This window comes from Kryptolebias marmoratus, linkage group LG22 (assembly GCF_001649575.2).
Source record: "Kryptolebias marmoratus isolate JLee-2015 linkage group LG22, ASM164957v2, whole genome shotgun sequence".
Taxonomy (NCBI): domain Eukaryota; kingdom Metazoa; phylum Chordata; class Actinopteri; order Cyprinodontiformes; family Rivulidae; genus Kryptolebias; species Kryptolebias marmoratus.
Window position 1 is genome coordinate 9,956,587 of NC_051451.1, and position 14,150 is coordinate 9,970,736.

Below are 14,150 nucleotides of genomic sequence, written 5' to 3' on the forward strand. Positions count from 1 at the left end.
TATTGTTGTTTTTTTAGCAATTTTTTTAATAGTTCTACTGATAACGCTGTTTTTGGTTGTGAATGTTACAGTTATCTCCAAGATGTTTGTCCAAGAGAGGATAATTACAACCTATAGTTACATATTATTATTTCATTGAGCAATTTGTTACATTTTTTATGGATTTTAAGGCCATTTTTTGAGTTCATTAAGCACATGATTTGACGGGTTTCACATATTAAAAGCCTAAAATGACACTGACACTCTTAATGCTTAATTCACTTATAGCTGCTGCCAAAACAATGTAAAACAAAGTATTTTGGTAATATGAAGTACTCACAATAAGAGCAGGTCAGTTTTCTAATACTGAGAACAATCAGCAAATATTGAGATTTTCTTATGTTTTTTTCTGTATAATTCACACTAAGTGAAATGATGGGAAAGAAAGTTTGCTTATAAACAAAACTGAGCCCTGGAATCAATTTAGGCATCTGAGTGAAAGATAAAAACAGCTTTTTTTCCTCATATAAATCTACAGAAATCACCACTGTCAGATACCTAACAGGAAACTCACAGGATCATTTGATCATTTTTCCTCAAAGTGTAAAAGGAAGTAATGTGTAACTTTTAATGAACAGACCTGGTATAATGTTCTGATGTGTGTTTGTTTTACAAGACATTGTTTTATTTGGACAGTAATAGTTCACCTGTATTTTATCTTCCAAATAAGATTAATGCTTATTATAAAGGGAACACATGAGATAAATCAATACAGTTAAACTTCAGCAGCATGTGAAGATTGGCTGTTTTAGGATTTTAACTACAGCTGCAGTGTAGCTCTCAGAATTCAAATATCTATCCAGATTTCTTGTTTTTTTTTTTTTAAGGATAAAAACTTAAATTCAGCTGATCAAATGTGGCTGGTCATATCAGAGTTAGACATGTATCATGGCAGTGTAGCGGCTGTGTTTCCTTCCTGACTCACCCAATAGGCCTGGACACCACCAGCTCCACCTGAGGCTCGGACTGAGATTCCAGGATGATGTTATAAACTTCCTTCATCGTCGCTCCTGGTAACAACTTCCCATTCCACTGCAAAACTTCATCACCTGGAAACAGACGTTCATGCACAGAACGCATACAGTTTTTACACGGCCAAATTCTGCGTTCACCTCACAGGATGGGAGATGGGTCCAGAAGGAATTATTACCATTTATTTTCTAAAACAAATAATATTAATAAAAAAAACTCAAATAAAAATGGAAAAAAGTAGCACATAGAACCACCGACAAACACATTCAGCACCCAGAAGGAATGGTCCTATTTAGATGTAATCTGGTCCACATACAGACCTGTGTTGGGTTTGTAAATGGTTTGATTCACAAGGGGCTGGAATGTCTGGAACAGGCACCACAGGGCATAAGTGAAACAGTAGTGTTATCAGGTAGTTGCCAGAGAGTCTGACAGTCAGTCTAAACAGTAAGTGAAGGTCAGCTATTGGACTCCTTACAACCCTCTATGTCATATCATGTTCAGGGATAACTCTTGGTTCAGCATTACTACGAATGATCATCATGTGTGCGTATGGTGGCGCTGAAGGAAGAGGACCAAAACTGCCAATGTTGTGGAGAGATACAACAGTGTTACTTCAAACATCTTGACGTGAAGAGCCTTAGGATCTGACTTCAGATCACCACTGGTAATGATTCAACAGACCCTGAAGACACGGGGATACATCAGTGACATCTATGTTTTACCCCTCTTTTGACAGTGCGCTTGTACAGCCTTCTAACAAGAGTGGTTAACACGTATCAGGTTGAGGTATTGCTAATCAAAGATCGCATTCTTTTCCCTACCATGGGCCAGCGGTGTGTCCATACTGTCAACTCGGTATATATATATATATATATATATATATATATATATATATATATATATATATATATTTTTTTTTATATATATATTTTTATATATATATTTATTGGGTTTTCAAAATACAGCATACAAAAATCATACAGAAGAGTATGAAGCATATACATATTTAACAAATTGCTGTATAAGAAGAAAGAAAACTTACCAAAATGACAATCAAAATAAAAACGCAACAAAACAAGCAAAAATAAAATAAAATAAAATAAAAATAAATAGAATAAAGTAGAAACAAGTCAGAGCAATTATCTAAATAACTGGCTACACTGCACTGATTACCATTTGCACTTTAGGATGGTACTACCTGTCTAACAAGGCACAGGTGGCAAACTAAGAGACTGTGTGAGCTTGGGGCTCAGTCTCAGACTGCGAAAGATGATCCAAAAACGGCTGCCAGATATTACAGAACTTATTAGTGGAGCCCACAACATCATACCGCAGTTTCTCCAAGTGGAGAATCTCAGTGAAATCGCTTAACCACATTTTAAACTGAGGAGCCTTGTCAGTTTTCCACAATCTTAATATTACTTTCTTAGCCACTACCATTCCATACATCACAGTTGTTTGCATAGAAATGCTGCGGTTCCTAAGTGAGGGAGAATATCCAAACAATGCAATCTGGGGGTCAGGATCCAATGTGCACTTATACACTTTAGAAAACAATTTGAAAATGTCACACCAATATTGAAAGAGTTTGGGGCATGACCAGAACAGATGTGACAGGGAGCCATCAGCTGACCTACATTTATCACATTTTGGAGATATTGAGGGGAATATTCTGTGCAATTTCATTTTAGAATAGTGGAGTCTATGAAACACCTTGAATTGAATTAACTGGTGCCTTACATTAATAGAACATGACCGGATCCTCCCAAGACCCTCCTCCCAGACCTCACTCCCAATCTGTATACCCAGCTCCTCCTCCCATGCGGCCATCAAGGAGCCTGTGACAAAATTCATTCGCTCTGCAAAGACATCCACAAAGCTTGAAGTTATTTTTTTTGATACTGGAGAGCCCAACAGCATTTTATATATCTTATTTTCTTCTGGTTGGGATACAAAGTTCGGGATGTTAATGCGAACATAATTTCTGATTTGCAAATATCTGAAAAAATCTGCATCCGGAAGAGAGAAACAGTCCTTCAACATTGCAAAAGAAGCAAATTTTTTGTTAATATACAAATCTTTCAGTGTAATTAGGCCTTTTAGTCTCCAATTTTTAAATGATGTATCGGATATTGATGGGAGAAAAGCATGGTTATGGTAAATTGGGGCGTGAACTGAGGTCTCAGGTAGGCTACAGTATGCCCTAATTTGTTTCCATATTTTCAAACAATTTAAAACAATCAAATTATTTATTCCACTATTTGTAGGAGATGTTGGTGCTGAGAAAAGAAGTGCCGAGAGAGAACTATTTATGACACTACTTCTTTCAATAGCCACCCAAGGGGGAGAATTTGTGGATAGTTCTTGAGCATCACCTTCCTGCCAGTATACCAAGGCCCTTGCATTTGCTGCCCAATAATAGTGCTGAAAGCAGGGTAATCCTAATCCCCCCATCTCTCTTGGTTTGTGTAAGTGAGTTTTTGATATTCTATGAGCTTTAAAGCCCCAGACAAAAGGCAAAATTATTGAGTCCAATGATTTAAAAAAGGCCTTTGTCAAAAAAATAGGCAGACCCTGAAAAAGATATAAAAATTTAGGCAAGGACACCATTTTGATAGCATTTATGCGGCCCATCATTGAGAGTGGGAGTGTTCTCCATTTATCAACATCTTTCCTAAGATTATCCACTTTTTCCAAAAAGTTAAATTTGAAAATATGTTTGGGGTCTTTAGGCAAAATAACTCCAAGATATTTCAGTTTGTCAGTTATCTTAAATAAAAGCTTATCTAGGAATTCAGAAGTAAGGCTTTCACCTAATGACATAAATTCACTTTTCTGCCAGTTAATAGTATAACCTGAAATTTCACCAAATGACTGAATAAGGTCTAGGAGAATTGGCACTGACTGCTCAGGATGTGATACAAAAACAGCAACATCATCAGCATACAGTGAAATGTGATGGTCAATGTTTCCCAGTTGAATTGGTTTGATTAGAGAGTGTTTTCTAATACTGATGGCGAGGGGTTCCAGAGCAACCACAAAAAGCAGAGGACTAAGAGGGCAACCCTGACGAGTTCCCCGGTGTAGTAAAAAGGGCTCTGACTTGTCCTGGTTTGTGAGGACAGATGCAGATGGTTGAGCGTACATTGTTTTAATCCAAGACACAAATTTACTGCCAAATCCAAACTCCTCAAGTACAGTCAGGATGTAAGGCCATTCCAATTGGTCAAATGCCTTTTCAGCATCCAGGCAAAGAACAGCTCCCTTAAACTTAGTGTCATATTCATGATACATAATGTTCATTAACCGTCTGATATTAAAAAATGAAAACCTTTTAGGGACAAAGCCCGTTTGGTCCGGGTGAACAATAGAAGAGATATGTTTATTTAGCCTATTTGCCAGTACTTTAGCGAATATCTTAATGTCAGAATTCAATAATGAAATAGGACGATATGATGAAAGCTCTGTCTCGTCCCTACCTTCTTTATGTAGCAGTGTTATATTAGCTTCATACATAGTAGGGGGAAATTTCCCTGAATCAAGAGAGTGAACGAACATCCTCCGGAGGAGGGGAGCAATCTTCTGGGCATATCTCTTATAGACCTCAATTCCAAAACCATCTGGTCCTGGGGCCTTGGCAGTGGGAAATGATTTAATGACATCAAGGATCTCTTCCTCCGCAATATCTGCATTAAGGGCTTCTTGCGCGGCATCACTCATTTTCGGGAGATTTAAATCTTTGAGCCAGTTTGAGATATTTCCTTTTGCTTTTGACATGTATAGTTGTTCATAATATTCCTTAAATGAGTCATTTATATTTCTTGGTTCAACTATAATTTTTCCTGCCCTAGACTTAATTTTATGTATTGCCCTGTTGGCCTGTAAGCCCCGCAGCTGACGAGCCAACAATTTATGGGGCTTATCACTCAGCTCAAAGTGCTTCTGCTTGATTTTAAACAGCTGATCAAGCACCTGCCTGGACAGAATAGTGTTATATTCATATTTTAGTACAAAAATGTTTTGGTAAGTCGAAGAGTTGGAAGAGGACTTGTAGTCAGATTCTAAGCGTGCTAATTCAGTCTCAATTTCTGAGAGGCGTTTCCGTCTTTCGTTTTTCAGGAACTTTTCAAAAGAGATAATATGGCCTCTGATCACAACTTTAAAAGTTTCCCATAAAGTAGAATCTGTAACATCTTTTGTATCATTAGTGTCTATGAATTCAGAAATTTTATTATCTATGAATTTACAGAATGTCTCCTCCGAAAGCAGGGATTGGTGAAAGCGCCAGAAATATTGCTGTTTCTTGTGGTTAAGATCGAGAGTCAGTGAAACTGGAGAGTGGTCCGAGATTAAAAGCGTATGGTATTTGGAAGATACTACATTAGATATTAATTTAGAGTCGAGTAGAAAATAATCTATTCTTGAATAGGACTTATGCATATTAGAAAAAAAGGAATAATCCCTCTCCACCGGATGCTGCAGTCTCCAAACATCAACCAGATTTGTTGAAGTCATGAGGGTGTTCAAAACCGCAGAGGAGGAGGAGGGTGGCTGTTTTGTTCGAGCTGACCTATCCAGGTAAGTATCAGGCACACAGTTGAAATCCCCTCCCAAAATTAGATGCGTATCAGCTAGATCAGGAACCAAGTTGAATACTTTTCTAAAGAAGCCTGGGTCATCAAAATTTGGGCCGTATACATTAAGAAGCGTGACATGAAAAGAATATAAATAGCCTGTTACCAATATAAATCTGCCATTTGGGTCAGTCACTGTAGAAATGTGTTTAAATGGAACTGTTCTACGAATCAGAATTGCCACCCCTCGAGCTTTACCTGAAAAGGTGGACTGAAAAATTTGATTTGTCCAACTGCATCTCAGTAACCCCTCCCTGCCTGGTCTTATGTGTGTTTCTTGAAGATATATAATGTCCGCTGATAAGCTCTTTAAGTGGGAAAATACCTTAGCCCTCTTTAGGACAGTCCCCAAACCCCTGACATTCCAGCTGGTAAAAGTTATGCCACCGCCTTGTAATGATGTGTTAGGACACACAGAGATTTCTTAACAGAATGGCTTCAGTGCAATCATGTGTTAGCCTGACAATGTATTGAACCACACAAAATGTATTTTTAAACAAAAAGAACCAGCAAAAAATTACCTCCCACCCCCCATCCCACTTTCCCAAACAAAGCGAGAATAAAAGCCCCACATAGCCAGATAGAGGCAGCCGGGCCGAACGGGCCATACAAATACCGAACAGGCTCCACTAAAAGGCTCCTTTAACCACTCAAATTTAACAAACTTAGATTATAGTACAAACATCAAGCTGTTATAAAAGTAATTCCGGTCCCCAATAACCCGAGGCAAAAAGCACATAGCACAGTGATTTAACTTCTAAATGCTCAGTGACTCTGTAAAGTTTCTGCAAAAACCTCTGCATCCTGCGGAGAGGAGAACGTCTTATCTGTAGAGCCGATGGTGACACGTAAACGCGCTGGGTACAGGACGCCGCACCTCGCTCCAGCATCCCGCAGCCGCTTCTTCACACCGTCGAAAGCTTGCCGCTGCCTCATCACCTCCGCCGGGTAATCAGGGAAGATGTAAATCGGCTTATCCTTGTGACGGAGGGGGAACTGTTGACGGGCCAGTTGCAGAATCGTCTCCTTCACGTGGAAGTAGTGAATTCTTGCTATCATTGCGCGCGGCCGCCCAGCGTCACCAGGCAGCCTGCTTCCCAGCCGATGCGCCCGGTCCACCTCCAGCGGCGAGTGAAAATGCTCTGCACCAAGCAGTTCCGGAATGAACTTCATCAGAAACTCTCTCGGACGTCCACCCTCGATCTTTTCTGGCAACCCGATGATTTTAATGTTCTGCCGCCTGGAACGGGCCTCCAAATCGGTAATTTTCACTAGAAGCGCTTCGTTCACTGCCCGCATCCTGGCGCAGGTCTCCTCCAGCTTGGAAATGCGGCCCTCGTGATTGGATGTAGCATCCTCCACCTCCTTAATCCGGTCGACGAGATTCGATAAGGATGCCTGGGTTGAAGCTAGGGTTGCTTCAAGATCGTTGAATCGATCATTCATTGTCTTGCTCATATTATTTATTGCAGCAAGGATGGTAGAGGACCCCGCATCATGCTCACATGCCGGTTCAGCTTCTGTTGCGATAGCTGCTGGCTTAGCTAGCTCCAGCACGTGCTGCTCAGTCGTCTCTTCTGAAGCCTTATCCTGCTTCTTTCCTTTATCCGTCTTGGGTTTAGTCATCCTCAATATCAAAACAGTTAGTCACGGCACGGGGATTACCGAAATATAAGGTAAAAATCGATGTACAATAAAAAAATTACTTTTAAGTGGTGAGGAGCCAAAAAAGAACACGTCTACTCCATTCGGTGCTCACTAGCGCCCCCTCAACTCGGTATATATTTGATCAGATATTGTAATCATTGGAATGCAGTCGCCCTGTGATGGATTTGCGACCTGTCCAGGATGTCCCTGCCTCTCTCAAAGTAATGGGTGGAGATAGGCACCAGCGACCCGTAAAGGAGAAGCAGGTAAAGAAAATGAATGAATGGATGGAATACAGATGCATAACCTTTCAACATTTATTTCATTTCCACCACTCCATCTGGGTGCTTCGCTTTTATGTCAGCGAGTGTATGAAGTTTGATGAAAAGTTGGAATAGGACAGTATTGTTGGGAATAATCTCTGATAAAGACTTCTTTATTAAATATAACTACAGCTACCAAAATGTTATTGTGTAAAAACAAGGCCTGAAAATGACAGTAAATTGACTACAAATGTCCAACAGCACGTCTCATTGTTTGAAGAACAATTATAATTTTACAAGAGCCTATGAATAAAAATAAAAAACTAACACTTTACAGTTTCGATATTTGTTTTTCCAGCTGTAATGGCTGAGTCTGTACCTGCTCTAAGATGTCCCACCACATCGGCCAGACTCCCCTTCTTGACTTTGGTGATGAAGGCACCTAACCTGCCTGACTCGGTTATCCTTCCTCCCACCACCTGAGGACAAACAATCACACACAGAAAGATGGAATTTAAAGACAAAACGTCACACACCGGAGGGTGGCTTCTCACATCTGACGGTGACCCCTGACCTTTAACCCAAGCAGAGCTCCAGCCTCTTTGGGCATTGTGGCACTCCTCTTACTGAGGGTGATTCGTCCAATCAGATGGTCTCCCTCCTTGGATGGTTGCCAGGTTACAGGATGCTGCAGGAGATGCAAAGATAACCCCAATAAGGGCATATTTTATATTCACAAATATCCACACAACTTTAAACGAACACAAAGGAACTCCAACCAACCAAAGATCAGCAGGCCAATTTCCCTAAAAGCTTTTGAAACTGGTCCCACACTTTGTTTTTTTAATCTAGTAATCATACATGGATCAGGAAAAAGTTAAAGAGGCAAGTCTGAGATGGTTTGATGGAGAGGAGAGATAGTGGACATATTGGACTAAGGATCTTAAATACGGAGCTGATAGGAAGGAAGAAAATCGGAAAACCACAGAGAAGGTTTAAGGATGTAGTGAAGAGGGATATGCAGAGGGCTGGTGTGACAGAGGAGGATGAGGGGACAGGGGGAGATGGAGACAGAAGGCAAGGAGAAGAAGAAAAGGGAGACGATAATGATACATGGATCAGAATCCACTTTATCTGTGACCTCAAGATGCAAATAGTCCCTATATAATAAAAATCCTATAATTAGATTTATTGCATATGTCTTGTTCGACACATCTAGATGTCTGTATCTGAAAATAAAATGACAAAAAGTCACATTATAGGCATTTTTAATGGGACGTCAAAGTTTAGAAGTTCATGGGAAAGAAATACAAATGATGCTTCCTCGCTTCGGAGCATGTGATTTTCCCATGAAATGTTTTTGCTAATTGACAGAATTGCTGACCAATAAGAACACGCTGGGCTTATTCAAGAGGTGGTCCAAACATCTGCATTCACAGGACACACATGTATTTGTAGAAGAAAAACAGCTCCTAGGTGGCTGTTTTGTGGGAACTTTAAAGCTTAATGTAAGAAGACAATTAATACGTTTTTGTCCAAATTTATTTAATGAGGGAAAGTACACAAAAACAAGGCTACATAGTAAAGTAACTGCTGTCATGTACAAAGACCTCCTGGCGGAAACATTTTCTAACATGTACATTGATGATCTGTGTTAAAATATGTTAAACTGTGTGCAAACTTCTTTTTTTTTTTTCACACTACTTTTTTCCCACACTATTAAAAAAGTAATCCCAGTAGGGATATAATGAAGGATGTGTTCATTGGAACAGCTTAGAAAACAAAATTAAAGACCAAACAACCTAGGCATAAATACACTGCCATCAACCATGAGACAACAAAGGAAAAATGTAATATTTAACTCATTATAACCAATGTTGTGCTGCTTTTAAACTCTAGGTGATGAAACTCATTTCTGCTCTGGTCTGAATACAGAACGCCCTTCGTTCCACCCTCGTGGAGTCAAATTCAGGAATATAAATGTGTCACGATCAAATTTAGGAGCAGAAAGGCAACTAGAGATGGACGTAGGGTACAAGAGTCACAGACACAGAGCGCTCACTGTATGTTCACACGAACACCCGAATAAACCCTGAACTTTTCGAGAGAAAGTATAGAAAACGAGAAAAAGAAAGGCAGTGACTTACGTGCCATCCGGTGGGGTCGTGTGGGTGACACTCCCAGTCCCCTGCAGCAGAAATAAGACAACGTGACTCACTGAGGCTGCAGCGGCGCACACATCCCCTCCAACAATGTATACACAGCACATGCCACCCCGACGTCTTTCCAACACATTTACAGGCATCTGTTTACACCAGAGACGGTTCACTTGATTGGATATTCAAACCCGAGCTACAATTAGAAACTTCTCAACAATCTGAAATGTGTTCAGCACAGCCAATATTGATACCAAAGGAAGGAGGATACTTTACAGATTAGATGGGGACGATACAATCCAGAAATAAGGCAGAAATGTCTTGTCAGGCTGCAGAACAAAATGAATAAACCAAGGTTTGAAGCTGATGGTTACTGTGAGGTAACTAAAAACTAAAATCTATAAACACTTCAATAAGAAAATGCAAAGAGGGAGTCAAAGAAACAAAAGGATAAAAAATACTAGATTTTTCTTGTGACAAAATGAAATCAATTCATTGACTTATCAAATTAAAGCTGTAGCTAAAATGTAACAAAATCTTTCTAATGTAAACTGACAGGAACAACTGAAGCGAGGGAAAAAAACTTGAAACATTTCCGAAGAAACATTGAAGGGTCCCAGTGTAGCTACTGGCTGAAATTCCAGCACACATCAACTTTTTTCTATAAAGCCCTAAAGCAATTTGGGGCTCACTTTTGTAATAATCTAATTACATTACTGCAGAAACTTTCATTCAATTCTCCGATACCTCCAAGTTCTAATCAGGACAAAAATTGCAAAAAAAAAAAAAAATCTACAGGATATTTTTTATATTTTATATCATGATGAAATAAGAAAAAACCTACATAAGTAACAAAAATATCCAGTGACTCAGAATCTGCTGAACAGCTAACCGATATTAGCAAACACACAGATGGCTATACCTCAGTGACTTTTGCAGAAACTAAAACTTGACGTAGCTGTAGCTGAGAGTCATTGCTTGTGTTTGTTAGCAAAATATTTCACGAACTACGGGATGAATTTGAATGAAACTCACAGAAAGTGATCATTGGACATAAAACTACTTGTGGACTCAGTTCGGTTCAAGATGGCCACCACAGTTAATCAACCTTAGCAAACGCAGAAATGACTACCTCAGTCGAGTTTACAGATACTGAGCTGAAGTTGGAGTGGTAGTAGCTGAGAGTCATTCCCAACATACTCTGAGAGCTGAGTTTGGTATGAAATCCAGCGGGCGAGATGCATTCCTTCAACTTTAATCGTCATGGTTCACTCACACACAGCTTAGTTCAGATGAAACTTCAAGACTGAAGATGGCCGATGACGCCACTGGCGTCACTTCCTCTCAACAGGCTCATAAACCTCAGGAACCGGGTTAAGGAAATATTTTTTAATATGAGCTCTGTTTTCAAAATTGTGCCTAAATAATCATATAAAAAATGTAAAATGTGCCTACAAGAAAAAAAAGGTTGCAAAAAGGGTTAAGTTATGAGTCAACCGTCCCATGTGTGGTGTTTTCTTCCTGCTGTTTTAACAGAGGATGAGTAGGCAGTAAGTGTGTGTGCGTGTGTGTGTACATGCAATCTGTGTATGTGTGTGTGTTTTCCTGATCTTCCAGTGATTTCCATGCCTGAATGGATCTCAGCTGCCAGCAGTCTCTGAGCTGAGCTGATCTCTGACTCGAGCTAAAAAAGGAAACAGCGTCCCGCAACCACGAGGACGTGTTTAAAACTGGGTCGAACAGAACCCTCATCCTAAACACTTACTTGATGGATGTCACAGGCACCTGGAGCTCAGACTCCGCTCTAAAGACAGAGCCGCAGTTAATCAATGTCAGCTTCCTGGGAATGTGAAGCTTTAATGTAGCATCAGTCATAAGAGCTGTTTTCTGCGGCCTGCTGAGGAGCTCAGGTAGTGACTGAACACAAGCTGGAAGTGTCAGGAAGCCGAAACCCACCAGTAGGGAAAACTATGGCTTCATTTATTCAGAAAGATCAAGAAAGGTTGAAGTTATCAGATGTTTATGTGAGCAAACGTGATGTTTTTTCATTAAACTTCCCTTTTCCAAACGGACCATTTCAAAGTTGAAAAAACTAAATAAGAACTGATATTTAAAAATATTTATGTAATCCAAAAATCCTTATTATGTGTTATTCTAATCTGATACTTTATTGGGAACAGAGTTGATGGTTAAAATCAGCATCTCCTTAACCTCAGTCTAAATACATGAGTTACATCAGCATTTAAAAGGTAAGTTAAATTTAGTTGTTCAAAAAAATATCCAGATTCTTCAACCATACTTAATCCCATTCTTTACCTGGCTCAGACTGTGTAACACAATATTTGGGACATTACTAAAACCTATTAAAAGAATAAAGGAGTCGTATCAAAGTTATCTGTGTAAATCCCATCTGATTTGACAGCAGAGTTTTACATCACAGTGTAAAACGTTACAGTTTCTTCACAATGTAGGCTCAGGTTTTGTTCTGTGCTGACCTGAGAGCAGCTTTTACATGACAGTTAGGAGGTCAGAAGTCTTGATTAGACCAAAAATAGCTGTGAGGATGATAGAGGAGACTCATTCAGACTCATTGGAGTCTGAAATTAATGTTACAATGTTCAGAGTCAGGAGTTAAAACAATTTATCCACTTTAAGTAAAGTTGCACAGTAACTCTGGTTGTGATAAATTTAATTTATGAAAAGCTGGTCAAACAGATGTCCATCACGAACAGAAGCTGGTGACTGATTTTCTCTCACCTCTCTCGCTGACGCTTTCGATCTCAGCATCCTCACAGCTGCTGTACTCCGGCGTGGTGCCCCCCTCCTCCTCTGAGCTGCTCACGCTGGTTTGTCGCTTCCCTGGCCCTCGTTTCGACTTGTAGGGCCGCGGCGGAGGCGGCCGCAAAGATTCGGATTGGTCGGAACTCAGCGAATCGTTGCGCAGCATGCTCTCGGCCTTGTCCCGCTTGGTCCGTTTGACTCCGGGTCCCTGACCGGGAGCTGAGCTGGGCCCTGAACCGGGAGGCTCTCTGAGTTCAGGGGGCGGGGCTTGCTGTGAAACAGCTTTTTCACGTGGCCCACCAACCCCACCCACTGTCCTCTGTCCAGGTCGAGCAGGGTCCCCGACCTCAACTGTCCCTGTGCTCATGCCACGACCCTGAGCATGCACAGAGAGGCCGCTGCCCGCAGGGGGCAACGAGCCTGCTTGTCGAGGGGGGGCCCCACTGTTGTCCTTGTGATGGTAACCCCCCTCTTCTGTTCGTTTCATACCTCCACCTCCTCCCACGGGATCGTGCTCCAGGGACCGAACCTTTGACAGCTGCCGGCCTTCCCTGCGCTCCCTGGACTCCCCCCGAAGATCCCGATCCATGGAGACTTGGGTCTGAAGCCTGGGTTGACCCGGCCGCCGCTCCCCTCGACCTGCTCCCCGCCCATTCCTCCTGAGGGGCCATCAACATGCGGGGAGAGAGGAGAAAACAATCAGGTATCAGCCAGAACGATCAGTTCTGCTGTATGCAGATAACTTTACTTTTCTGAAGATCCAAGATTTTAAACGTGTTCACAATAACATGATTAACATTTACCTTCATCATCAGGCCAGTTTCACACGTTAATAGGCTAACATTCACATATATAGAGTTAAGATGTAATTCTGTCCAAGTAACCAGGCAACTAAAGTTAAATTTAAGATAATTATGAGCTCTAAAATCTTACCATGACCCACTGAGATTTCAGAATAATGCAAACCACTTTATTAGTGCTCAAAAGATGACACATTTAGACTATTTGTTAAGGCAGACCCAAAAGACTACCTTTGAAAATGATGCAGTATCATTGTTTTTGGTTCAAGAAGATATTTTTTTAAGACTTATCCCTACTGACCCTTGATTTGGAGACAAAAATGTTTCTTTGAGAAGCATCCACATGATAAAACCTAAATGTTCTATTGTACTGATAAGTTGTGAAGACTATCCAGGAAAAGTTAATGTACAAATGATCCCCTTATCTGTGTACTTAGATCTAAGTGGAATATTGAAAACATCTTAATACACAGACTGGAAAATGTCACTGGGATCAGAGGTACAGTTCTGTCTTATTTATCCATCAGATTTCAGTTTGTTCGTGGTCCCAATGTGCCATCGGCGCCCTCCGGAGTTAGCCATGGTGTTCCGCAGAATTCTGGGCTGGGACCGGTCCGGCTGTCACTGTACAGGTGCTGGTCATAAAATTAGAATATCATGAAAAAGTAGATTGATTTCAGTAATTCCATTTAAAAAGTGAATCTTGTATATTATATTCATACATTACATACAAACTCATATATTTCAAATGTTTATTTCGTTTAATTTTGATGATTACAAATGACAACAAATGAAAATCTCAAATTCATCATATCAGAAAATTAGAATATTACTGAAGACCAATAAAAACAAAGG

General features: G+C 40.4%; 1 protein-coding gene across 9 annotated transcripts in view; it reads right to left on the reverse strand.

Annotated features, from left to right (window-relative positions):
* LOC108239158 (regulating synaptic membrane exocytosis protein 1) overlaps positions 1-14,150 on the reverse strand; it is a 101,905-nt gene that overhangs the window by 36,837 nt on the left and 50,918 nt on the right. For all 9 annotated transcript variants that reach the window (XM_017421687.1, XM_017421689.1, XM_017421688.1 and 6 more), the window contains 5 exons: positions 12,472-13,154; positions 9,706-9,746; positions 8,133-8,246; positions 7,938-8,037; positions 965-1,088 (listed from right to left, as the gene is read on the reverse strand). In XM_017421687.1, the coding sequence (XP_017277176.1) occupies positions 965-1,088; positions 7,938-8,037; positions 8,133-8,246; positions 9,706-9,746; positions 12,472-13,154 (1,062 nt within the window). The remainder of the gene's footprint in view (positions 1-964; positions 1,089-7,937; positions 8,038-8,132; positions 8,247-9,705; positions 9,747-12,471; positions 13,155-14,150) is intronic.